This window comes from Tachypleus tridentatus, chromosome 1 (assembly GCF_004210375.1).
Source record: "Tachypleus tridentatus isolate NWPU-2018 chromosome 1, ASM421037v1, whole genome shotgun sequence".
NCBI lineage: Eukaryota > Metazoa > Arthropoda > Merostomata > Xiphosura > Limulidae > Tachypleus > Tachypleus tridentatus.
In genome coordinates, this window is record NC_134825.1 from 90,020,578 (window position 1) to 90,045,868 (window position 25,291).

A 25,291-nucleotide genomic window follows, 5' to 3' on the forward strand; every position below is an offset into this window, starting at 1 on the left:
TTGTTTTAAAATACGAACTTTTCTAAAGACGTTTTCCTTTCGTTATAATTATTGTGATCAGTTATTCGTAAAAGGTGGTTCTTCCAACTCCTTATATGTCATTTCATATAACAGTTTGCGTATTTTTCGTTACTTTATTTACATTTATTTCTTGCTCTTAAGATGGCAATGAATATTATCCGGCCAATATAAGAAAGATACGTTTTAAGCATTTGTTCATAAAGACACACTAATTGTAGTTTGTTTGTTTTGTTTTGAATTTCATGCAAAGCTACACGAGGGCTATCTGCACTAGCCGTCCCTAATTTAGCAGTGTTAGACTAGAGGGAAGGCAGCTAGTCATTACCACCCACCTCCAACTTTTGGGCTACTCTTTTACCAACGAATAGTGGGTTTGACCGTCACGTTATAACATCGCCGCGGCTGAAAGGGCGAGTACGTTTGGTGTGACGGGGACTCGAATCCGCGACCGTCGGATTACAAGTCGAGTGCTTAACCACCTGGCTATGCCGGGCCCACTAATTGTAGACATCTCATCTCACTGTTGTCATAGTTTTCTTTATGAAGGCAAAACACTTACATATGCAGTTATGATTTTAGCCTTGTTTAAAATTCAATCTGAAAACAACTAAGAATTATACTAAAAGTTAAAAAGCAACATTTTGTCAATATGTCAGAAAGGAAACAAACGTTTATCAATAGCGAAATACCCAATCTTTGAGCAACGCAGATCCAAATGAATAAAACTAATGCCTGGATTAAGTTCATACTGCATACCTGTTCCACTAATATCTCTATACTGTATATCTGTTCCACTAATATCTGTATAGTGTATACCTGTTCCTCTAATATCTGTATACTGTATACCTGTTCCTCTAATATCTGTATACTGTATACCTGTTCCTCTAATATCTGTATATTGTATACCTGTTCCATTAATATCTGAAAGTCTTTGTTTTCAAGTAAAGAAATACCGTTTTATTTATTCAAATAAATGAGACTTTTAAAGAAGAATAAATATTTCATAATAGAAATAGAACTCAGAAACTACACAAATTAAAATTTTAGTACTCTGAAAGCGACTAATTGTCCTGGTGGTTGTGAATTCGGAAGGTGAAAAAGTGATAAATCACTAAAAAATAGTGTCACAGTAATCTCTGCATCTTGGTCTTTTAGAAGTTTCCGCTGTCATCGAATTTTGCGTGTAGCCTTTGCTGATAAGGTGGTGTCACGAGAATCATGGAAGTTAAGCAATCGGGTAATGTGCGCCTCCTGGTGAGATGTCAATGAAGAGTAGGACATCCATCTTCTTCACACAGTAGGAAACACAACCAAAACGTTTTATTTTGGTCCAACGGCCTTTGTAGAGGGAGTTGTCTTTTTCTAGTTTCTTACGTATTATTTGAAACGTCACTTATATTTTCTTGAACCATAAGCTCACCGGACCACCCGGACTGGGTGAAAAAATGTTGTTTTCAATGACATATTTTTGGACTGGTGGAGAACACTCATGAATGAGTGATAAAATGCCTCATTTCCAGTCCATACAATTCACTTGCCTTATTCACTTTCAAACGACGCAGTAAAACCTCAAAAGTATATTCGTTGATCTAATGAGGTAACTTTATATACAAAACGATTCACAGGTCATGTCATCAAGTACCATGTCTGCCAAATGAAACTACACAACACGCATTTTCAAAATGAATTGGCTGTTTCTCTAGATGAGTCTGTCTGTTAAAAAATCGATGTTTCACACAAATAAGTTTAGGTCATTGAGCTGACGCTGTACAGTTTAACGTAATAAGATGACTGTTCATGGTTAGAAGTTCGTTTGTTTGAATCGATGAAACCGCTTGAGTTGAAGCCTGTGAGTAAAGCTTTCTTAACATGAAAAAAAACAAATCGTAGCTGTAATAATTGATCGATATCGTTAGAAAAAATTCTTTTAAGTTTAATCCATAGAAAAATGAAGTACATTTATTCGAAACACATACAAATGTAAGAGTATAATGAATCATTTCAAGTGTAAAGAGATTATCTTAAAGTGTTATTGATGGTAAGTAGAGGATAGAGAATATCTAAATTCAAGTAAAATCTAGTTTCATCAACGTATTAGATTTTACTTTTATCAGGATGGTTTGCTTAACACAAAGCTAAAGAAACAATTATGTTAAGATCAATGTTGTGATGTAAATGAAGTTTACAAAGATGAATGTGGTACTGTTTTATTTACAAACATAAGTAGTATATATGCAAAAACGGCTCGTTTGGGTTGAGAAAATATTTTACGTAGAAGAGCGAACAACGTTTCGACCTTCTTCGGTCATCGTCAGGTTCACAAAGAAAGAAAGAGGTAACTGACCGGAAGCTGACCACATGTTTGAAGGGTGTTGTGTAACTGAGTGTCGGAATGCAGAGGGCGGTGTTAGATGTTTGAATATATAATTTTATTTTATTATATTTAATATAGGTATAAAGGCGTTCCTTTATATTGGTTTATTTTGGGTTTAAGTTGTTGTATAACTAAGGCTTCTTTAATTTGGCGTTTGTTTATGTTTGTTTCTTTATTCAGTATTTGGGTGTTTTCTATGGTTATGTTGTGTTTATTTGACTTGCAGTGTTCGAAAACGTGTGAAGGTGTCTTTTTATGTTGTTTGAATCTGGTTTCCATTTTTCTACTTGTTTCTCCAATATAGAAGTCGTGGCAGTTATCACATTGTATTTTATAAATAATATTGGTGTGGTGTTTGTTAATTTGGTATTAACTGGAATGTCATATTTTGTTACTAGTTTTTGCCAAATGTTGGTTATTTGTCTGCTGATGTCGGGAATATATGATATACAGCAGTATATGGTTTCGTGATTTTTTGATTCGTGAGATATATATACTTTTGTTGGTTGATTTTGCTTTTTGTCTAGGTGTGCGTATAATGTTTTCTACGGTTTGTGGAGGAAACTTATTGATGTTGATGAAGTATTGTTTTATTTTGTCTAATTCATAGTTAATTTTATCTGGTGAGCATAGTTTTATGGCTGTGTTTATTTGGTTTCTTAGTATGTTGAATTTTTGTTTTGTTTCATGTGCTGAGTCCCAAGGAATATATAGTCCAGTATGGGTGATTTTTCGGTGGATTTCTGTTTTGAATTGTGTGTCGGTTCTTGTAATTTTGAGGTTAAGAAATAATATTTGATTGTTTTCTTCCTGTTCACATGTGAAGTTAATGTTGGGATGTATAGAGTTAATGTGATTGAAAAAATTAAGTATGTGTTCTGTAGATGTGAATCCCGCAACCGTGTCATCTACATATCTGTACCAGTATAGTGGTGGATGTAATGCTGTGTTAATTGCTTGTGTTTCGACTTGTGTCACAAAAAATATTGACTAGAACTGGTGATACTGGGTTGCCCATGCTTAGGCCATTTGTTTGTATATAGTTGTGGTTGTTGAATATAAAGTTTGTCTTTATCGTGGTGAATTCTATGAGGGTTGCTAATTGGTTGCTGGGAATGTCTATAGTTGGGTTAGGGTCTCGGATATAGAGTTCTAATGCTATCTTGCAGGCTTCAGCGGTTGGAACTTCTGTAAAGAGGGATATAACATCGAAACTGGCCATCAAGGCTTTATGATTAAGTGATTTAGATTAGACTTGAAATTAAAAGAGTCTTTGATGAATGAACTGTCTGATGTTACATATTATTTTATGTTTTATGATGTTTTATGAAATTTTCTCAAATCGAGCCAGCCGTTTTTAGATATATATTACATATATATAAGTGGGTTTTCTCGTTATCACTGTATTCTGCTAAAGTATTGTTGTTACGCTTACTTGACTTGTAGTGTTCAACCAGTTTCTAGTGATCGGTAAGTATAGTAAAAGTTCCTTTTTAAAGAATAAATTTTTCTGCATATCGTCCAGGAATTGTTTGTTTTTCCCTTTCTTTTTGCTCTTGACTTCATTGCTGATGTTTACACTGTTAAGCGAGTCATTTCAACAACATAAGGTAAAGCCTAAAAGTACATTACGTGTTGTGGAGGTTATATGGGTAATTCATTGATTAACTCCAAGCATGACTAGCAATATTTGATTAATTAACTTTACGTGAAATCATGAAACAAAAGCATCAACAGTTGCATATATAACAAGAAAAAACAAGCACATTCAATTAACTGACTTGCACCATATAATGAAATACTTAATTTGGATTGTACATAGCTACGTTTTAGACTAACTAACTGTAAAGTTTTTTTTCTTTTAACCACGAAAAAATTTTATATAGGAATCAATGATTTTATTTCACATTCGCCAGAAGATTTGTTTTGCTCATCATCGTGTGATTTTTCCAAATGATCATCAGGTGGTGTTACTTATTAATTACTAAGTAAATTTAGTTGTCAAATGAAAAAACTTCAGTAAGAATTGCTAAGTTCAAATTGAGCTATAACTGGTAAGATTATAATGAGTTTAGACATGCCATTCATCAAACGATTTTACTATAGAACAGAACCCTAGCTGGTAAAAACTAATTGTTATGGGTCAAAATTGATTTATAATTAACGTTTTGTTACTAACACTTTTACAATCTGGATCTTTAATGATACAATGTATTAATATAGCCAAATTGTGAAAAAAATACATTTTTAAATTTGTGTTTGTATCTTTTATTGGGGTTTTATTACACGAACTAAATGTATGATAATTAAATGCGATGGCGAAATTTTATCTACGAAGATGAATCTATGAAACATTTAGACCAAAACCATTATCATCTGAACACATACAACTTGTGTTTCTTAACTAATGAGAACCAAGTTGTTTGAATATGTGCTGGTAAACAAGCAGAAAATGAAAAATCAACGTTTATGTGAGTGGAAGTAGAGTTTGAATATTTTCGGACACCTTCACTTGTGGGCATACTTAACAAATCTGAAACCACTGGTACAGCGGTAAGTCTAAGGATTTACAATGCTAAAATCAGGGTTTCGATTCCTCTTGGTAGACTCAGCAGATAGCCCGATGTTGCTTTGCGATAAGAAAGCACACACACACATACACACAAAACCTGAAAAGAATCATAGAAAAAGTTAAAATTTCTATTCTGTGAATCATTATTCTGGTGAGTAAATAGCCTTGGATGGTTTCTTCAATTTTACTGAAATGGATAACATCCTAACGTTTATATATTCAAACAAATAATAACAGCGTAGTTGATTCTGAATTGTTTTACTTATTACTGGACTTTAATCTAAATTTAAATAAACAAGCGTTGTATACTCTTAGTTTTACACATCTGCTTTCATACAAACACTGTGTTTATTAAACATTTAGCTTTCTCCACTCAAGACCAAATGAAGTCACACCTTTTTCGTAAAGCTTGCAAATATAGTAGATAATTTTATCCAATTTTACCGGAATGAAATGAAAAGAAATGGTGTATAACAGATAATGTTTGTTGATAAAAGTTCATCAGCTGTTAGAATAACTTACAATCTTCCCTTCAATGAACATAGATAACCTTTTGAGCAATATATAGAAAAAAAACAGCTTAAGTTATTGCTGCAAATTCTTTGTGTACCCTGAAATCACTTAGGAAAAGCAATTGATTTATTTTCACTTTATCATGTTTATCAGTGGAATTAAATTTTTTTTTTTTTTTAAATCTCTGAAGTACTTGGCACGTGCGTAAAGAGACATTATGAAATTTTGAAAATGTTTCAAAAATAACGAAGGCTAAATATTCCAAGTATAGAGTAAACTGTAAAGAAAGTTTGTTAAACATACGATATCTGCCAAAACACAGTGTAAATATACCAGTTGTAAACTGTAAATAAAGTTGTTGTTTTTTTTAAATATACGATATCTGCCAAAACACAGTGTAAATATACCAGTTGTAAACTGTAAATAAAGTTGTTGTTTTTTTAAACATACGATGTCTGCTGACACAGTGTAACTAAACAAAATGTATTGTAAACTATAAAGTGGTATTTTTTAGGCGTACGATGTCTGCCAAAACACAGATTCAAAATTATTTTGTATGTGATGCGATTCGAATTTAGTAAATATAGTCAAACGTGCTTTTATTAAATGTGATAATTCAATGATTTCGATATTTTATGATCTCTTGATAAATAACTTGCGTGGAATTAGCAGTTGAAAAATATTTTTAGTGTATTAACAATTAAAGATGGTCAACTAGTATCCTAACATTATCGTAATTAGCTGAAACTATTTTTAGTTACTACAAATAAACTACGAAAATTATTATGGACTGACATAATTTATGCTAAGTGACGTTGATACTTTTTAAGAGTGTATAATTTCTGTGGGATCTTTACGGGCCCTGAGATACAAATTTTGTTTTTCCAACTTAAAGGCCCTCCCAGTGGCACAACAGTATATCTGCGGACTCACACCGCCAGAAAACTGATTTCCATACTAGTAGTTGGCATAGCATAACTAGCCCATGTTTTAGTGCTGAAAAGTCAAAATATTATAATCAATTTAAGCAGTTTTCGGTAGCCTGCATTGAATTCGTATTTAACTAACTTTTTCTTCTGGAAAGTAAACAGATTATTTAACAAAATCTTTCACTGTAAGAAATACATAACTTTGAAAAGTATGATGATAAAGTGGAAGGTATTTTGGTAATACAACTGTATATGAAACTTACGATAAACATATATGTTCAACAAGGCTACCAGATAGGAAAGAAATTTCTTAGAGTGCTACAAGTAGCAAAGTGTGTACATGATACATCACATGCAAATATCCTTTACATAGCAAACACCCTATAAGTACCAGAAATGTGGGACGTCCTATATTCTTTTCTGATTCTATAAATACGTTCATTCATTTCGTTGAATTTCTTCAACTTTTTACAAGTTATCTGTGATAGGGAACATTTTCTGGCTGATGATCCCTTTTAACAAAGATTGGTTATCACTCCAAAGTAGGAAGAAACGAATTGAAATATATAAATTTCTGTACGTAAATTCTAAACGTTTTGTGTACTATGTACAAGTACAATCATGTTTTCCATCACTAAATATAACCCAGCGTTAAAATAAATATGTTCTTACTGTTAAAATAAACATAAAATTATGTGACGTAAATAGAAAATTTACCATTTACCTTTTTTATTTTAATTTATTATAAAAGAGTTTCAATTATAAAGATGTGTTTGGAGGATTTCCTCGCAATGAAATGAATGCTTCATTTTAAAATCTAATGTGTAAAAGAAGAACTTTTGATCAATTTTCCGTAGTACATAGGTTATTCTGCTTGTTAGAAAGTAATGAACAGTTTCTTATGTGAATTAAACGTTTCGCCTCTCTTTCGAATGCTAACCGTGGATTCCACTGCCATTTACCTGTTGCTGAAAGTTATTAAATATTTGAAACGAAATCGCATAAACTAAATCGACGATGTTATGCAAACTCTTAAAACAAGAAATAAAAAAAACATCGTTTCTAGTCACGATTCTCAAATAATTATAATACAGTTAACTCAAGCCTGAAATATATTGGATAACTGTTTTAATTGTAAGTCAAGACAAAAGAGAAAAAAAGTAACACGTTTATTTTTGTCAATCCAAAAATAACAGAAGGGACAAATAATTGTATCTTTATATCATTCTTCAAAAAAATATTTATAATTCTTACATAAACGCTTAACTGTGTAAATACTTATGTCTTGTCTTTTCAAAATTTTACATCAACAAAATGTTTCAGTCGGTCTATTTCTTCAAACAAAGACACTTGATAGGTACAGTTTAACATATATGATGTAATAAATTATTAATTTACTTTCTACAGATTTGAAGGTTAAAGAACAGCATTGCTCTGTGCATGCTGATTAATTGCAGTTCTTGTTTCGATAATTAAGATAATATCGTCGTGTTTTCATTCAATTAAAAAGCTTGAAAAATTTTGTGTTCCTTAAATTGTACGTAGAATATTTCTTTAATAAACAGTTTATAAAACACTGCAGTTCCTTAAACTGTAAATTTCAGGTCTTCATTAAATTATCAAGATAATTTCATAGAATCTTCATTGAATCAACAAGCTTATATACACATCATCGTGGTCTCCGAAATTTTAAATCTTCTTACATTAAACTGTAACAATTCATACTTGGTTTCGTAACTCATACACGTAAAAACAACAATTTTTATGCAATTTTGTAAGTTATATATGGTGAAGTAAAAGAAATTCCAGACTTTAAGGATAAAAAACTTTTAAAGAAAAGATACTGAACATTGTTGCTTTGAAATAAGTTTGCTTTTTGAAATAATTATCAAAGTTTATGTCGTTATTTAAAAAGCAAACATGTAGTCATATTAGAGTTAGACCTCGATAGTACTACGTTGTTTTACCCACTTGTTTAATGTGAACTCTGAAAATACTCGAAACGTTTATGTGCATAAATTACAAAGAGTTCTTGCAGTTGTTGATCGATGAACCTCTTCTATTCAATAACTTATATTATACAGTTGTATTGTCATATTCGTTTACTCCAAAAAATCATGTTCATACATGAACCAGGATGCTTCACAAATCGCGTGTCTTTCTGTGTATACATTCAGTATTATTTGATTGCTTTTGATAAACGCGGCAGAAATCTTGTCACTTCATTAGTGTAACTGTAGAAGATATTTGAATTTTAAACCAAACCTTTGGAAGCAATTAGCAACTGTGTGCTCTCTCGGCACGCGCACATGGAAATTATAAAGTAATTTTACAGATTTATTGGGTTTTTTTTAGTTATTGATGTTTGTTTCTTTTCATTTACACTTCAAAACGAAGTTCTTCTGTGCAAGTAATAAGTTCGTGGAGATATTTAATTATGAACAATATCCACGTATTGAACGACGTAAATGGTATTTAATTTTTCTTTGCCGAAATCGTGTATTTTGCTACTAAAATGAACCAGCGCCTTATCATTGTTCACGTGAATCAGAACAATACTCCCAAAATATTATTAATTATAAAATTTATCTTCAGGCGAAAAGTGTTTAAATACATGGTAAATATTTGTTGTTGTTTTTTATATCTAAATAACTTGTATATAAGTATTAATTATTTTATTTCTATAAAACTTACACTGAAAACAATACAGCCATTTTTTTTTTTCTGAACGACCTGCTTTCATGTGGGCGTATAGGATATTGAGTTTTCATCATTTCACATATTGAGCAGAATTTTGTCGGGATGTCCGACATCTTTATCATTTTTCATGGCAAGAAACCTTCTTTGTGATACGCAACGTTTAGAGATGGCTTAAACTAGAAACTAAGAACACTATTACAAGTTTAATATAGTAACAAATATACAATGACTCGACTGTGTTTGTATATACATTGCTGTGCCTACATTAGCTATTTGTAACTGATGGGCGTAAAGCCTTGTTGAAAATTTTAAGATCTGTCACTGTATGCAATAAGACGTCTCCAAACGTTATATCTATCATCTGTAATTTATAAACTATTATAAGGCGATCAAATATACCACATCATAATTTTTCAGAGCTTTACTGAATTATCTTCGAAGGGAAAATCCTATTATAGAAAAGTTATTTTCGGTATAACCTGTTGGTGCAACACAACATCAGTTTTTTATTAAATCATTTGAAGTCTTATAATTTAACTTTTAAAACACGGAGATAGCAAGCAATGGCGAAATATGTCAGTACAAATGTTCCTTGTGTCATTAAATGTTCACTAGAATTTCCCTTTACTTATTTAAATCAAGGTTGTAAGTTTGTGATTTCGATCAGTAACATGTTTATCGTCAATATTGCTTTCAACATAACCATGATGTTCAAATTAAGCAAATTTGATGTTTAAAAACAGTATCTTCACTCAAGCTGTGTCAAATTGTTAGTAACAAGCCAAAGATTTTATTATTACTGGATATTTTGAAGGATATGTAATTGCTAATAACTTGTTGCTTTCCAACAGTTTTAAAAAATTAACTATAACATTTTTGGTTTCTGCAGTGCTTTCTAATACATCCATTCAACGTTTCAGCAGTAGGCTGTTAGATATAAGTATACATACGTTCTAAAATTGTTTGTTACGTTTGTAGACTTATGTTTGTTGAAAAATTTATACTGCTATCTTTATATACACATACTAATAAAAAATAATGCAGGTAAGTATTAGTAAGAACTCTACAGAGTTGAACCAGTTATGAAACACTACTAATTACATTCTATACTGTTACATTCATATTGATGTTACATTCATACAGAGTTCGTCACTAAAATTAATTTTCACTATATTCTTAAATAGATGCTGATCCGGTTTCTAAGGTGAATTTTGATTCGTATCATCAAATCGATGCTTATCTCATGAGTAAGGTGGATTTTGATAATTATTGTTAGATCGATGTGTAACTCGTCACTAAGGGCGGTTTTACCCTGTATCATCAAATCAATGTTTAGGTCGTCATTAAGCTGGATTGTTTTCGTGTATCGTTAAAGCGCTGTTGAGGTTGTCTTTTCGTAGTCTCACTTAACATTAATCAAAAGATGTTATGTTCGTCATTAAAAATGGTTCTCTTTATCCCTCTTCAACTAATGATTATTATCTCATCTTCACGTTAGTTTTCACTTTACAAATTTTTCAGTTGAGGCTTTGAGATAACCACAGTTCTTTTTAGAACACTGTTATTAATCTTGTTACTAAGCGATTTTCACCACACTTCTATGTTAGAACATTGTTTTCAATCTTGTCACTAAAGCGAGTTTCACCACAGATCTATCTTGAGACACTTTTATTAATCTCGTTATTAAAGTGGGTACTACCACATTTCTATATAAGATCACTGTTATTAAGCTGATCACTGCGTTTCACTTCAGATTTTTACATAGTTATCCGACTATAACAATGAAACTAATTTTTTAAAATTCTGCACCGTTTATTTTATGTTTTTAGTGTATATTTCATTGTCTTGCCGTCATCAGTAACGTACGATTTACACTTTTTAGTCAATATTAGGCTCATCACTAAATTGTGTGCTATCTCCATCTGATTCTAACATCACTTTGAAGCAATACGACGCAGTAACAGAATTTGAAGTTTTCGACCCAGCTATGGATTCAGCCCTGGGCTTGCTTTCTGTTTTGTCCGCTGTATGAAGAATTTCCGTCAAAGCTGCAATGTAGTTTACAGCTAGTCGAAGCGTGGTAATTTTTGTTAACTTTGTGTTTTCCACACCAGCATTAACAGGAAACGTTGGTACGACCTTTCTCAGTTTGTCAAATGCTTCATTCATTTCATTCATCCGGGATCGTTCACGCGCATTAGCTGTCTTTCTCCGATACTTACTTAAAGGTGGTGGCTTTTGCCTTGGTTTAGGCACCTTTTTAGTGTTTTGTTGCTTTTCTGTTTCCAGTCGTTTCAATATCGAGCGAGGTCTAAGATTATATTCGGAAGAGGAATTGTTAGAACTTGAAGCGGTACGTTCATCATCGAACTTTTTCACATCTTCATGAGAGTTTGTGCAGATGCTGTTGACATTTTGCGGTAGAGATTTTGTCACCAGTTTTACTTCTTTCGTAAAACTCGACCCCGGCCCACAGTTTTTTTTATTATCCTCCTCTAAAACAAGTGAAGCTGTGTTTAAATAAAAGTCAAATATATCTGAATCGAAATCCATTGTTTCAAATGCCATTATTTGAATTCCTTTGTAAAAAACATTTAATAATATTAGTTGTTGCTTAATCAGTGGTGACGAAGGGTGACGCGCAAATCCGACATTCTGTATAAAATAAGAATGCACATTTCTTTATTAATCAGGCTAGATGACTAGCACTTTTATATATAAACCAAGATTTTTATATAGATAGCCGGGACTTTTATATGTTTGCTAAATCAATCGTTTCGATAAAATATCCACTAATCTTCTGGGAATTGTTGTCTAATGTTTCTGATTGAAAATAAATTCCTGGTGAAGTGTTACCTCTATCGCTGACAGAGGACTTCTTCTCTGATAATAATGCCTTCAGGTATGAAGATCTATATTCAACAAGATACCCTCTCCCTTTAAGCAGTTCGTTAATGCTACTTCCTCCTTAGAGAGATTGATTCCAACGGGCTTATGATGCCTGTCTGCAAAAGAAAGGAGTCTGTTATTAGTTACAACCTGATTTCAGCGGTGTCGTGGTTCAGCACGCCGTCCACCATTAGTTAAAGAGCTATTGGTAAGTTTTTCCAAAGAAAGAGAAGGAAGCGTTTTATAAATACAACGTCTTTATAAAAAGAAAATAAACACTGAAACGATATAGCGAAAAATGTGTGTTATTAATAAGTCAGTCAGAGATCTTAAAATAAAAAGAAAGACAAAAATAGAACCTCCATAGTAACAAATACATTATGGTTTGTCCCAAGCGGTACACGAGAAATGTGAAAGCTTATAATGTCAGAAATCGTATTCTGATACCCGATGTGGACACAGCACAGATAGCTCATTGAGTACCTTTGTGCTTAACGACAAACAAAATAAATATAATGATTTAACAGTTAATAATTAGGAGAACAACTTAATAAACAATTATTAATAAACCTGTCAGTGATCTAGAAGGAAAGAGAAAGACAAAACTGGAACGCCCGTAGGTAACAATACATAATAACGATTAAGGAGTTAATAATCTGTGAACCACCTAATAAGCATGTTCTTCGTGGGAACCGAACCAAAAACAACAGTGTGAACACTTCGTGACCGGTCAGACAATGAACAACTATGTATTAAGAACCGAATCATATAATAACAAGAATGAAGGAACAAATATGATTTTATTTTAATTTATTCTGTTCAAAAGTATTCTGTTAATGATTAAACTATAATTTGGTACCACGGACGCTAAGTGTATTCTAATATTTGATACAGTATTGGTTCGTGTTCCCATCGCTGTCTGGTATTTCGTGAATGTTTTCCCAGAATGATAGTCAATACTGAAGGTTTAATATCGTGCTGGAATTCATTACTAGTTTTTAGGCTATCACACGAGTGATCCAATAGAACATGGTTTAATTCCTAGCTATTACACTGAAACAAAAATTCAGCTGCTCTCAGTTGTCTTCGTAATATTTTCTCCAGTACCAAATACGCAGTAATTTCTGCATCACCATGCATATGTCAGCATTTCCAGTATTTTTGTTATCGCTGCTAGTAATTACTAAATATCGATGTTCATTTAGTTATATTTTATTATTTTTAATTTATCGAAAAAAGAGATAACTACTGCAAAAAACTCGCATAAAAATGTAGAACCAAATGTTTAAGTTTAATTAACTAAAACTTTACTTCCTTTCTGTATGCCTTGTAAGCATCTTCAAGTTGAACATGTACAGCTGTGTTCTTGAATAATTAGAGACGCTCTATTTGATATTTATCCGTGTTTAATTAATTTCCATGTTCTTTGTTATACTTTAGTCTATGTTTCTGTTACTATCCAATATCATACATCTACGTGTTGTTATTCATTAAAACTCATATCAATGCTAGTGCCGTTATTTATTTAACAACACAAATACCTATCTATGCATATACTATTATTTCACAGTCTGTCTCTTTGTTTCTATCTGTTATTTCAGATAATATTACTCTATACATATCTATTTATGTATAAGCTATAATTTCATATAGTACCTGTCTATGTATATGCTCTTATTTCAAAGAATACCTGTAAACGTATATGCTATTATTTTATAGAATACCTGTCTATGTATATGATACTATTTTATAGAATATCTACGTGTGCCAATGATACTATTTCGTACATTCAATACAAAAACTCTAACGGATAAAAGAAACATTAAAGCTGCAGATGAAAGAAAAGAAACGGGTAGAATGTAAGGCAATGCATGGAGGAAAAATCAAATCTTTGAAACCCGAACATAACGCGCATAATAACCAATTTGTTCAATTGTATGAGGTCTTTATTCATCACTATATCTACTGACTTTTTCTCCTTCGTCTAACTCTCATGAAAAGTCAATTTCTCAAGCCTACCTACATCTTCCATAGGGATACAGATTCCACAAAATCCAAGAAAAGCCTCGCATACACGAACTACAACATCATTAGCCCTGAAAAATAAAGTAAGGCTCCATGTAACTGTGCAAATTGATTATTTTGCACATCATGTTACTTGTTAGTATTTCGGTTATGTGCCAACGTTTGCATAAGTACTTTGCCTGAATTTTGTTACCTCACTGAGACTTTTGTCCGGTAGGGAATTTTTTATTAATTTCTTATGTTGTTTTTTCGTTTTTCTTGAGAGGGTGTATTCAGTAATATATGGTATTGCTAATAAGAGAATGAAAATACATTAGAATTGCATCTAATTACAGTTCCAAACATAAGTATAATAGTTTATAAGAGATCATACTTCCTTGGTCAGTACTTCCTTTCTTATCTACTGGTCACTTAATTGCTAGTTGCTACCTCAACTTATCACTTCAACTAGTTATGTTTGACCAATGGTTGTTCTTCTATTAACTGATCTTACTCATTACAAGTCCTAGCATAAAATACCATGCTCCTCTGCGGAGTTCTAAGACCCTCTCCCCATGATCACAGAGGCCTTAATGTACCGATGAAATTATTTCATTGACCCCTATTAGTTCTAAAACTACGTCAAGGTAGCCCATACTCGAAAACAAACCCCCATGGTACTCGAGCACCTGTGTCACGTTTTATCCTCGTAGCTCATAAGTGAAGGTTTGAATTTAGTTTCAAAAATGGAACCTCCGGAATCCTGAAGGGGCTGGGAACAGCAAATACAGTGCCATATCTGGGTTCCTAGACTATGAAAACCTCTTCCCATATCCTCATTGTTCATATTTGAATGACTTTTAATCCACGTGAGGGCTCCCCCATTCCGTATTTATTGTGGAGCCACGCCATATAGATCGGCTACTCTGGGTCCGCAAGGCAAATTTGGTTCAGTCTATTTCCAAACTGTGGAACGAGTTTGCGGACAAACGAACACAGAATGAAAATTAATATAGGCTGATGCATACCTACAGTTTCATACCTACAAAGTTTAGAAACACATCTCTCGTGCAGTGTTTAGCGTTTCAAACTATTTGATCGATTGTCTAAACATGATGCATTACCAAGTGAAAGTTTACATTCAGTATGCGAGGTAATCAGAAGTTTACTAGGCTTGTGAAACAATACTGTCTTAGTGTACTCTAACATAGCTATCGTCATAATGTAACGGGTAACAAAATGAAGTGAAATTATGAATTTTCCACTATTGAAATCAAGACAAGCATGCAGTGACACATGTTAAGTATTAAAAGACACACCAAAAAGCAGATGTAACTGACGACTGTTTATATTAAGTTCAATGTGAACATAGTTAAAGTAGTTGTCTGAGAACGTTACAACGAAAAGTAGAAACATTAATTGTAATAATCTGGAAAAATATTAAAGTTCCTTATTAATCGAAGCTTAATGTTTAGTGTTCATTTATAAGAAGTATTTGCATGTAGGCTTTTATGTTATTACAAAAGATTGTAAGGTTTGAAGACCCTGCACGGCCAGGTGGTTAGAGGCGCTAGACTCGTAATCTGTGGGTCGCGGGTTCGAATCCCCGTCACACCAAATGTGCTCGTCTTGTCAGGCGTGGGACGTTTTAAAGTTACGGTCAATCCCACTATTCGTTGGTAAAAAAAGTAGCCTTTAGAGCTGGCGGTGGGTGATGATGACTAGTTGCTTTCCCTCTAGTCTTACACTGCTAAATTAGAGATGGCTAGTGCAGATAGCCCTCGTGTAGCTATGCGCGAAATTTAAAATACAAGCAAGGTTTGAAATTAAACAATGGTGTTATCAGGCGTGAAATTGTACCGGTACAGTTACTTAATTTTTAAGGCGTACTAGTACCTGAGCCTACTTGAGCTGCTTTTTTGGATGTACGTGCGTGATATTGTTTCGTCAGAAATCGTTTATTCATGGACACTTAAACTATCGTTTTTATACGTTTCACACGAATATATTTTTTAAAACGCGTCCACTTTACTCAGCTGAGATCCTTTACTTTTAACTCCTGTATGTAATATGAAAAAAACGTTCTCAGTTATGAAGCGCTTTACTAATAGACACACACTACCATAAGATCGCAATATTCGACCTTTTACACCCTTGTCGATATACAACGAAATACCTATCTCTGCCTGTGCTGTTATTTCATACATTACATGTTTATACCCGTGCTGAATATGCAAGGTAATATCTTTCTGTGTCTATGTTTTTATTTCACACAATACTTGTTTATGTCAGTGCTGACATGCAACGTAAAATCTTTCTGTGCTCATACAACTCAAACAATACTCATCTTCACACCTGCTGGTAGTCAACATAAAAGTCGTCAGTGCCCATGTAGCTATTTAATTTATATCGGCATGTATTCGTGGTGATAGTTCATATCTCTCCATTTTCCGTACAAAACATTTATACACACACACACGTATATTTTTACGCTGTCATTCAACATTATTACTTTGTTTATGCGTACTATTATTTATCGTAAGCATTTTGTGTCCATACATTTTTTAACACTTCTCATTATTCGGCTGTTATTTAAAAGAACAAGTATTCTGTACCCATGCTGCTATTTGACTTTGTCAATACCCTCATTGTCGCTATCTCATATCATTCTCTTTATATCCTATCTGTAATACTTTATGACCTACACGATAATTTCTACTTTCCACGGCATCATAAGAGAACAGATTTATCTTCTTTTTTATCCAGCATTTATAACGAATACCTGCCGTAATGAATCTTTAGAAATGCCTTCAAATTTGTGTTTACTGTCTTCACGATATGATTGGTAAAAATATGTTAACCGCTGTTAGATAAAACATTCCTCACCAAGAAAGAGTAATTACTATTAAATGAAACGAGTAAACAAACCTTTCAACAGCGTAAAACTAATGACCATTCCAATACATTCTATTACATAAAAGTGGAAATAACGTATTTAGCTCTCTCATTCAAACGGATTAACTCAACTTTGTTTCCTTACGATTGAAGAAAATGCAACAAGTATGGCTTTGGTTTTCTTAGTTGAATCGTGTAAAGGACAATGTTAATGAGTTGAATCATGTAAAGACAATGTTAATGTTTTATTGGTTGAATCGTGTAAAGGACATGTTAATGTTTTATTGGTTGAATAGTGTAAAGGACAACGTTAATGAGTTGAATCGTGTAAAGGACAATGTTAATGAAAGAGTCAGTATAAAATAGTCAAATAACATCAAGCTGTTCATATGGTCCCCCGCTAAGTTTACAGACGTACAATGCTAAAATGGAGGGTTCGATTTCCCACGCTGAACAGAGTGCAGATAGCCCATTTTCTTAAAACAACGTGTCCGTATAAATAGTGCTTGCAAGGGTTCGATAAGTTCCTTTTTTTATTGCATCATTAAGTGCTAATTCAAATAACTTCAAAGTGTTCATATAAAAGGCACGTGAAAGGATTATGTAACACTTTCTTTTTTACATGTGACAATGTAGAGTAACCATTAAGCTCTACGTTTCTTTTACACTTCGCTGGTAATTTATCCAATGACTTATAGGTTATCTTACTTGCGACACCAATAATGAAAGAAACTGAACTAACATAACCCTTGTAAGTATCACGGAATTAGTTTAGACTTGGGACTTGTAAATGGTAAAATTCGAGATTCAAATTCTTTGTTCAGCTTTGTCCTTAAATCAAACAAACAATCTATCAATAATTATATTATTTTGGGAAAACATTATTGTTTTGTTTGTTTGTTTTCATTTAGACTGAGTTAAATAACACAGAATCGAAAATATATCTGTTACGTATAACTGATTATGTAAGAAATAAATAAGCGTATATCTTTGCATTTAACGATGTAGAGATTTTTCTCTAATTAAAATTTTGTATCTGAACTACCGAGACATCCTGCCAGTCGCGAGTTTACTCCTTAACGTATCCAGTACATTTTAATATAACAACAATCTGAAACACTGAACTATAGTTTTAAGAGGTTACAATACCTACTCTTGGACTTGCTAATTCTGTTGAGTTGGACAGTTTCTTTAGTAGATGGAACCTTCTTTTATTGGGTCTGAGTAATGCTGGTGATCCAGGTTAACAAGCGTAGCTTAATCTGAGCTAAGTAATCTTACTGTAATTCTAATACAAACTTCCGTAGGAATGTGGACCACCTTTCCAAGAACAGCAATATATGATCACGTGTCCACACAACTTGAACGTCAGCATGCGCAAGGCGCCCACCGGTCGGTTGACTGTTTGTGGGTCTCACCCTGATGTCTACAGATACACCCTCATGTCTTCTACTAAACGTGATGGGTGGTAACCAGTACATTTGAACACGTTTATTATATGTCAATATTACCGTGGTCAACAACTTATCACCTGCTATCTAACTAGCTAGTCTCCCGATACCAAAGAGGTCTTTAAGACCAAATCATTCCTAGAAATACGATCTGGACTTTCTTTCTCACTGTCACGAACCAGCAAGCCCTTATGTCAGTCAATCACCTTTCTATGACCTCCTTCTTATAACTATAAGCACCAAATGAAGTGATTATGTTAAGTACTGTAGAAGTGAAATCAAAGCTTACGTAATGTCTGTTGAATTAAATTTCCAACCTTGGTTGTACACGGTTTTAACTCCGAGTACTTAAGGAAGATATTCCATTTGAGTATAAAGGTACATGACCTGTTGTCTAAGGTTTCTTATGATTATGCCACCTAAGTCCTCGTTCTACTCCACCAGGTCATTCTGATCGCAATATACGTGTGCCAGTCGCGTGCTCTCTAGCCACGTGCCAAACCTGGAAGCTCGGTTTTAAAGAATGCGTAGGAAGACGAGTACAGCTGGCACATCTCTAGACAAGTTTAAATTCACTTCTCACTTTCCAAATTAGGGTAAACGGTAAATTTACGGACTTAAAATGTTAAAATCCGCAATTCAGTTGTCTGAGGTGGACAGAGCTTAGATAACCCACTGTATGCTAAACTAAACAACACGAACACTTTTCACACCTCGCTGTTTGTACCAAAACGAAATAACTTCGTTCATATCTTTTCTGTTTCACAAGTTGCTAGCAAAGTGGAATTAAAGCATGTTTGTTGCTGATACTCTAGGAAAAACAAATAAACAAAAATGTTAACATTAGATTTATCACTAAATCTATTTAAATGTAGATGTATATCGTATGTCCATGTAACTACCTCGCAGGGTATGGATGGATCTTCACCAAAATTGATATGGAGGTTCATTAGACACGTATGAGTAACGCATACAAATTTTCAGTTTTATATTTTGAGGTTTTTAGGGAGGTTTTTGCGTTTTAACCACTATTTCGCCCCTTTTAAATGGATCATCACCAAATATTGTATGGAGTTTTATTAGGTCCATGGGGAGATATATACAAATTTTCAGTTTTGAACTCTACGTTTTGCTGTTTCTGTGGACGTTTTTGTGTTTTTAATCATTACTTCACTCCTTGTCGACATGGCCAGGTGGATTAAGGCGTGCGACTCGTAATCTGTGGGGCGTGGTTTCGAATCCTAGTCACCCCAAACATGCTTGTCCTTTCAGCCGTGGAGCGTTATCATGATACGGTCATTCCAACTATTTGTTGGTAAAAAGAGTAGACCAAGAGTTGGCGGTGGGTGGTGATGACTATCTGCTTTCCCTCTAGACTTACACAGCTAAATTAGGGACGGCTAGTGCAAATAGCCCTCGAGTAGCTTTGCGCGAAATTCAAAACAAACAATCGCCCCTTGTTTATGGATTTTCATCAAAATTGGAAAAAAGTTTGTTTTTTTTGTTTAATGCGCAGACACATGCAAATTTATGGTTTCACCTTTTTTGTTTTGCAACTTTTATGGGCGTTTTGTACAGTTACATGTAAGGGAAGCAGCTTTTCGTGTCCTAAAATAACCGTTCATTAATCATTAATTTACATAAATCTCGTCCAGGAGACGGCAACACTAACTTGTTGTATATATTTTGTGATTTTTTTTATGCATCGAAAATCTCAGACAGAAAACTTGCACAAATGAATGTTTAATAGTTATTCCTATCTAGTTTATCTCGCGTTGATATGTGTGGCAATGGTAATAAAGGTTGATTAATATTCTAAAATAAAGTTGTCAACTTTACATACATAATAATTAGGCTTAAAGTAAATATTTGCTTAAGCTTTGGATTCAAAAGAATACTGTATAAAAATTACAAAACTAAAATTTCTAGTAAAAATAGAGTGTAATTTAAATATTCAAAAATCTGATATTCTAATTCATAGCTGACAGCACCATGACGTATTATTACAAACTGTCAGACCTGCTAAACGTTTGTAGTCAAATTAGTACCTTTATGCAACAATACTCCTTTAAAAAAAAGGATTTCTAGAATAAAACAAACAAATTTTTATCGTAGACACCAAAATTTGTAATTCTACTTGTCATAGATCTAATGTTAGTTAAGCCTTTCCTAAGTACAGCCTCTATTCGACAAAAAGATAAATTAACACAGTTACTTGCGTACGTTTTTTGCTCAAGTTTAGTCGGAGCTAAACTTCACTGTAGTTAATATTATCAGTAAATAAACTTGTGATGCTGTTTTACGACCTACCATTAGACCTTCTTAAAAATGTTGATGTGTTTTTCATATGTTGTTTACCAAAGTATATTTGTATCCGTATATAAGTTTTTGAACTAATCAATTTAATCAACTGAATCAAGATCTTAAAGAGTTTATTATTAAATGATTAGAATTTTACTTAACCATTTCGTGAACATATTAACTATCCTATACAGGACAACTTTTATTCTAATGTTTTAACTTGAAGTTTCTTATTGTATTTCGCTGGTCAATGTCTCACATGTTATAAACTCATTATTATAACTTCGTAAGTTTCAGCTTTCACCATAACTATTGTTGATTTAGTCTTGGTATAGATCATAAAAATATTATTCAGTTGATAAACACTAGACAATCGATCCATTTATTTTGTTTTAGATGCCCTAGACACGTTCGTAGATAACTTAATGTTAGACTAAGAAAGCCCTACGTTAAAATACAAAGATTGTTTCCGATAAACACTTGACGGACGATCCGTCGTTAGATTTATCCGCTCATATTTTAAAGATATAAATAATTATGATGTTCCTATTTTCAGAACTAGTTCAAAATCAATCCATTATGATGTCAAAGAAACGAATGTTTCAAATGAAAGAATAATAATTATTATCATACCAAGTAACGAAGGAAGTTAAAACCATAAATCATTTGGATTAAACAAACTAAATGCATGCCTTACTTAATACAATATAGATAGATGAATTTCATTTCCACTTGCTAACCAGTAGTATATGTGTTTATTGGATGAAAAGTTAAATTCATTTACAATTTGGTCGAGAGAGGCTCATTGCTTAGTATATTGGTCGTGGATCGGAAATTCTGTGCATTGCGTCCCGTGACCGCAAGAAATTAAACAAAGATGCGCTCCACAATTTGAGGTCTTGGGGTATATTTTAAGAGTAACAATCAAATTCCACTATTTTATCTGTTAATACTGGTAGCTAGCTTCCTTCCACCCGCTGGTACAGCGGTAAGTGTACGGATTTACAACTCTAAAATCTGAGTCTCGGTGGACTCAGTAAGTAGCCTGATATGGCTTTGCTATAAGAAAAACACACACTTCATCTAGTTCAGTGATTCTAATTCTTTGATACGCTTATCTCTTGGCACACCTGCAGACGTTTAACTGCATTAAGTATACAATTAACCTCAAAACTGGAGGACCGTCTCGGCGAATTACCACCGTATTCCATTAGTTACTATTCCTTGTTGTTCACGCATTGTTAACACATACATCTGTTGGTTTATTTTTATATCAGTATAAAATGAAAGTAATTTTTTTAAACACAATTATGTGCATTAGGGGTACATCGCTGGCTGAAAGGCCAGACTGAGAGTACATGTGAGAGTGTATGTTTGTTGTTGAGTGCAAACTTGAACAAGAGGCTTATCTGTGATCTGCTCACCGCGGGTACCAAAATACGATTTTTAGAGTGAAAATCCTTCAGAGCTACCACGTAACTTTCAAGAAAGCAACATGTCGTGAAACACAAAATATATTAACATTTTAAAACCTTTCCTGCTAAACTGTTTTGTTGATTCACGTAAACGCTTTATGTACACAAGTGGTGAAAATGTCACGTCAAAGATTTGGGAATATCCGTGTCTAATTTGAACTGTGGACGGAAGGAAGACAGCCATACTGCGGTACCGCCATCTGAAGCAGCTGCTCTCAACTGAACAACAGTATTAACTGTTATTCTTATAACGTATTCACATCTGAAAGTGCGAAGTTAGTATGATAACACCAGAACCCGAAACCGCTGAGTATTTGATGAATGTTTGTTTCACGCATATATTCACAAAACTTGTAAGTTTTGGTGGAATTTTAAAGACAAAAAAGTTCTAATTCCGATACGTTAACCACTAAGCCACGATCGGTTAACTGTTGGGAAATGTGTGTCTGTTTATTGACAGTTTAATGAAAATAGAAATGATGTGCAAGTGAAGATGACACTTAACTTTCTCCACACGTTTCTACGTTTACATTAGATCTTGAAAATAAATGTTCACCTTATTAGTCCTCAATGATAAATAAAACCTCTTGTAATTCGTTAACACACTAACCTTTATGGTAGTAAATTAATTCAGCCAACTGACATGCATTTGACTTTAAATCTCATCATGTATAATTCAGAAGAAGTGTGTGCTAACCTGCAGAAAATACGTAAAATATTTCTTTCTAGGACTTTAAGGAGTGTAAATCTTTCTTCCAAACTATTAGTGGCGTCAGGGAGCCAACACCTGTGGCGTTCTAGTCTAAAACCTAAGGATTTTCCCCTGGTGGCATTCTGACGGCAGTTTAGGCTTAGCGCTTCAACAATATATGTCAGAAAAGATTACAAGTGGCAAGTCTGAAGTAGTTTTGACCTTTACCTTCATGAATATGGCTTTGGTACCATAAATTTAACAACTTAACCTCTTATGTAAACCCACTAGACCGCACTTCCCAACGACAGTGAGTTTGTTTGACTTTGGAAAACTTGAATACTCTACCAAGAGAGGTTACTTGGTATGCTTTGCGATATCCTGAAAAGTCGGATTAAGGGGTTAACAAGATCCCATGTTAGATGAAAGCTACAGTGAAGACTGCTATTAATTTTGCTTTATCAGCATAAAGTCTGTACTTGAAAAAAGAAGAAAGAAACTTAAGATGAAAATCTTTCTCGTCTCTATTTCAAACCATGAATCAGCATCTCGATTAGGTTTCAAAATGAACGATATTTAAACAACGTTGACGTGTTGAAACTTATAAGAAAAATAAGTTGAATTATGTAGTTCATTTTTGATTAAAAATCTTAAAAGATTCAACATTTATAGTGAGTAAAAATATCAAAAAACAATACAATCACTTCATATTTGGCCGCAATTTTATCTGTTTCATAGCAACTTAATGTTTTATGCTATTTCTTCCATGATGAACAAAGAGGGTCAAATTAAACCACGTAAAAGAATTAACCTTAATTAGTGTTTCTTGTTTGCTTTTTTTGTATGTGTGAGTAACTCATTTCATACACGTGTAATCAGAATAATGATGAGTTTTAAGGTCAATAAGTCTTGCGGATGATTAGATTTTTCATATGATCCTTTGCCTCTAGAGGGCATTGTGAGTTGTTTTTTTTTCCAATAAATTTGCACGTGATTAATCTGCATGAGCGCTCATATATTTATTAAAATATATAGCTTGTTAAATTAAGTTGTTTTTGTTTAAAAAAATAAAAAATGTTTTTTTACACAAATGTTAAATACATAAATGATAATTAGTTAGATCTTTGTGGACACGATTAAATTCTAACATTTTAAAACAAGCTTGTTATATTTGAATATTTTTTATTAATTATGCGTTTGTAGTTAAACGCAAAGTTACACAAGGAAAATCTGTGTTGTGCCCATAAAAGGAATCGAAACTCGATTTTTAGCATTGTGAGCATACAGACCTACCACTGAGCCACTGAATTGTTATATACATTTTTTCTTCACGTTAGAATAAATCTACTTTTCTTTTTTTTAAACGAACGCTTTTTAAACTCGCAACATAGTATAGTGGGATATTATTTTTGTACTATTGTTCGAATAAAACTTGAAGGTTTTAGTTTACAAAAACGTTTTACCTAAATTTCCCGGTTTATTAAATTTCAATTTGGTTGACATTTAGAAGTTAAATCTTAAAATTAATTTCGAGTTCAGACTGTTAAAACAATTTAATATTCAATTATTTCCTGCTGTGATACTTACACTACAACATTGTTATAGTCACAGTTAGGACATGACCTTTTGACTGGTGTGTCCAGATTGTGAATCAAAAGGTTTACGGTTCACGTCCCTTTTCCAATAAAACGCTGTCGCATGGGGTGTGAATGTGTTATAAGACTGATGACCAATTCCACTATATAGCTATACCCTTAAATAGTTATATATGAAAATTCTGGAATAAACAAAGAATTACATTCAATGTCGGTTTTTTTAACTTTATCTCTACTTGCAGAAACATCGTATCAAAAATACTAACATTGTGGAATATTTTATTTACTCTTTTTTTCGAAGGCATTCAGTGGAGATGAAATATTAACCGGCTAGAAATTTTTGGTAGTTTGAATATTTTGATATCAACCAAAATTTTTTATTAGACTCCCTGAAGTTTATGGTTGCTAAAGATATATCGAAACTTTAAAATTTATTGATACAAAAATCTGATTAGTTACAACCTATCTAATTTCTGCTGTACTTCACTGTAAGTTTCGTGTTACCACCGGAAGTACTTTTTTATTCGTCGCACATGCTCAATGTGTTGACCAATAATTACACACAGCTACCTATGATCATACATCTTAACAAACCCTCAGTATATCTATGGCGACATGTCAGTGTATTAGCATATTTGAATCGTTATTGTAAAGTGTCATATACCCTTTAGTATCTCTTCATAAAATTCTGAATTCTACCAACTACCAAAACGACAAGAAACATTTGTTCTCATTAGTGTCACATAATATTTCTCAAACTTATCTAAAAGCTTTTTGATGAGCATATTTTCTTTTCGTTTTTATAATTTTCAACTTTTTGACCTGTAAACTGTGTGAAAGGCAGCTATTCAACATCCTCACTTCTTGAGCTACACTAATCC

At 33.1% G+C, this 25,291-nt stretch overlaps 1 protein-coding gene and 1 long non-coding RNA gene across 5 annotated transcripts in view; one reads left to right on the plus strand and one right to left on the minus strand.

Annotated features, from left to right (window-relative positions):
• LOC143255310 (uncharacterized) overlaps nt 1-25,291 on the plus strand; it is a 153,362-nt gene that overhangs the window by 112,258 nt on the left and 15,813 nt on the right. The window lies entirely within an intron of this gene.
• The window catches only part of LOC143255295 (uncharacterized), a 33,588-nt gene continuing 15,860 nt past the window's right edge, over nt 7,564-25,291 (minus strand). The window contains exons 1-2 of one of the 3 annotated variants that reach the window (XM_076510754.1): nt 18,051-18,698; nt 7,564-12,114 (exon numbers count right to left, since the gene is read on the minus strand). In XM_076510754.1, the coding sequence (XP_076366869.1) occupies nt 10,988-11,677 (690 nt within the window). In that variant the 5' untranslated portion in view covers nt 11,678-12,114; nt 18,051-18,698 and the 3' untranslated portion in view covers nt 7,564-10,987. Of the gene's footprint in view, nt 12,115-18,046; nt 18,699-25,291 lie in introns of those variants that run through there. The other 2 variants (XM_076510760.1, XM_076510745.1) reach the window with 2 other exon arrangements.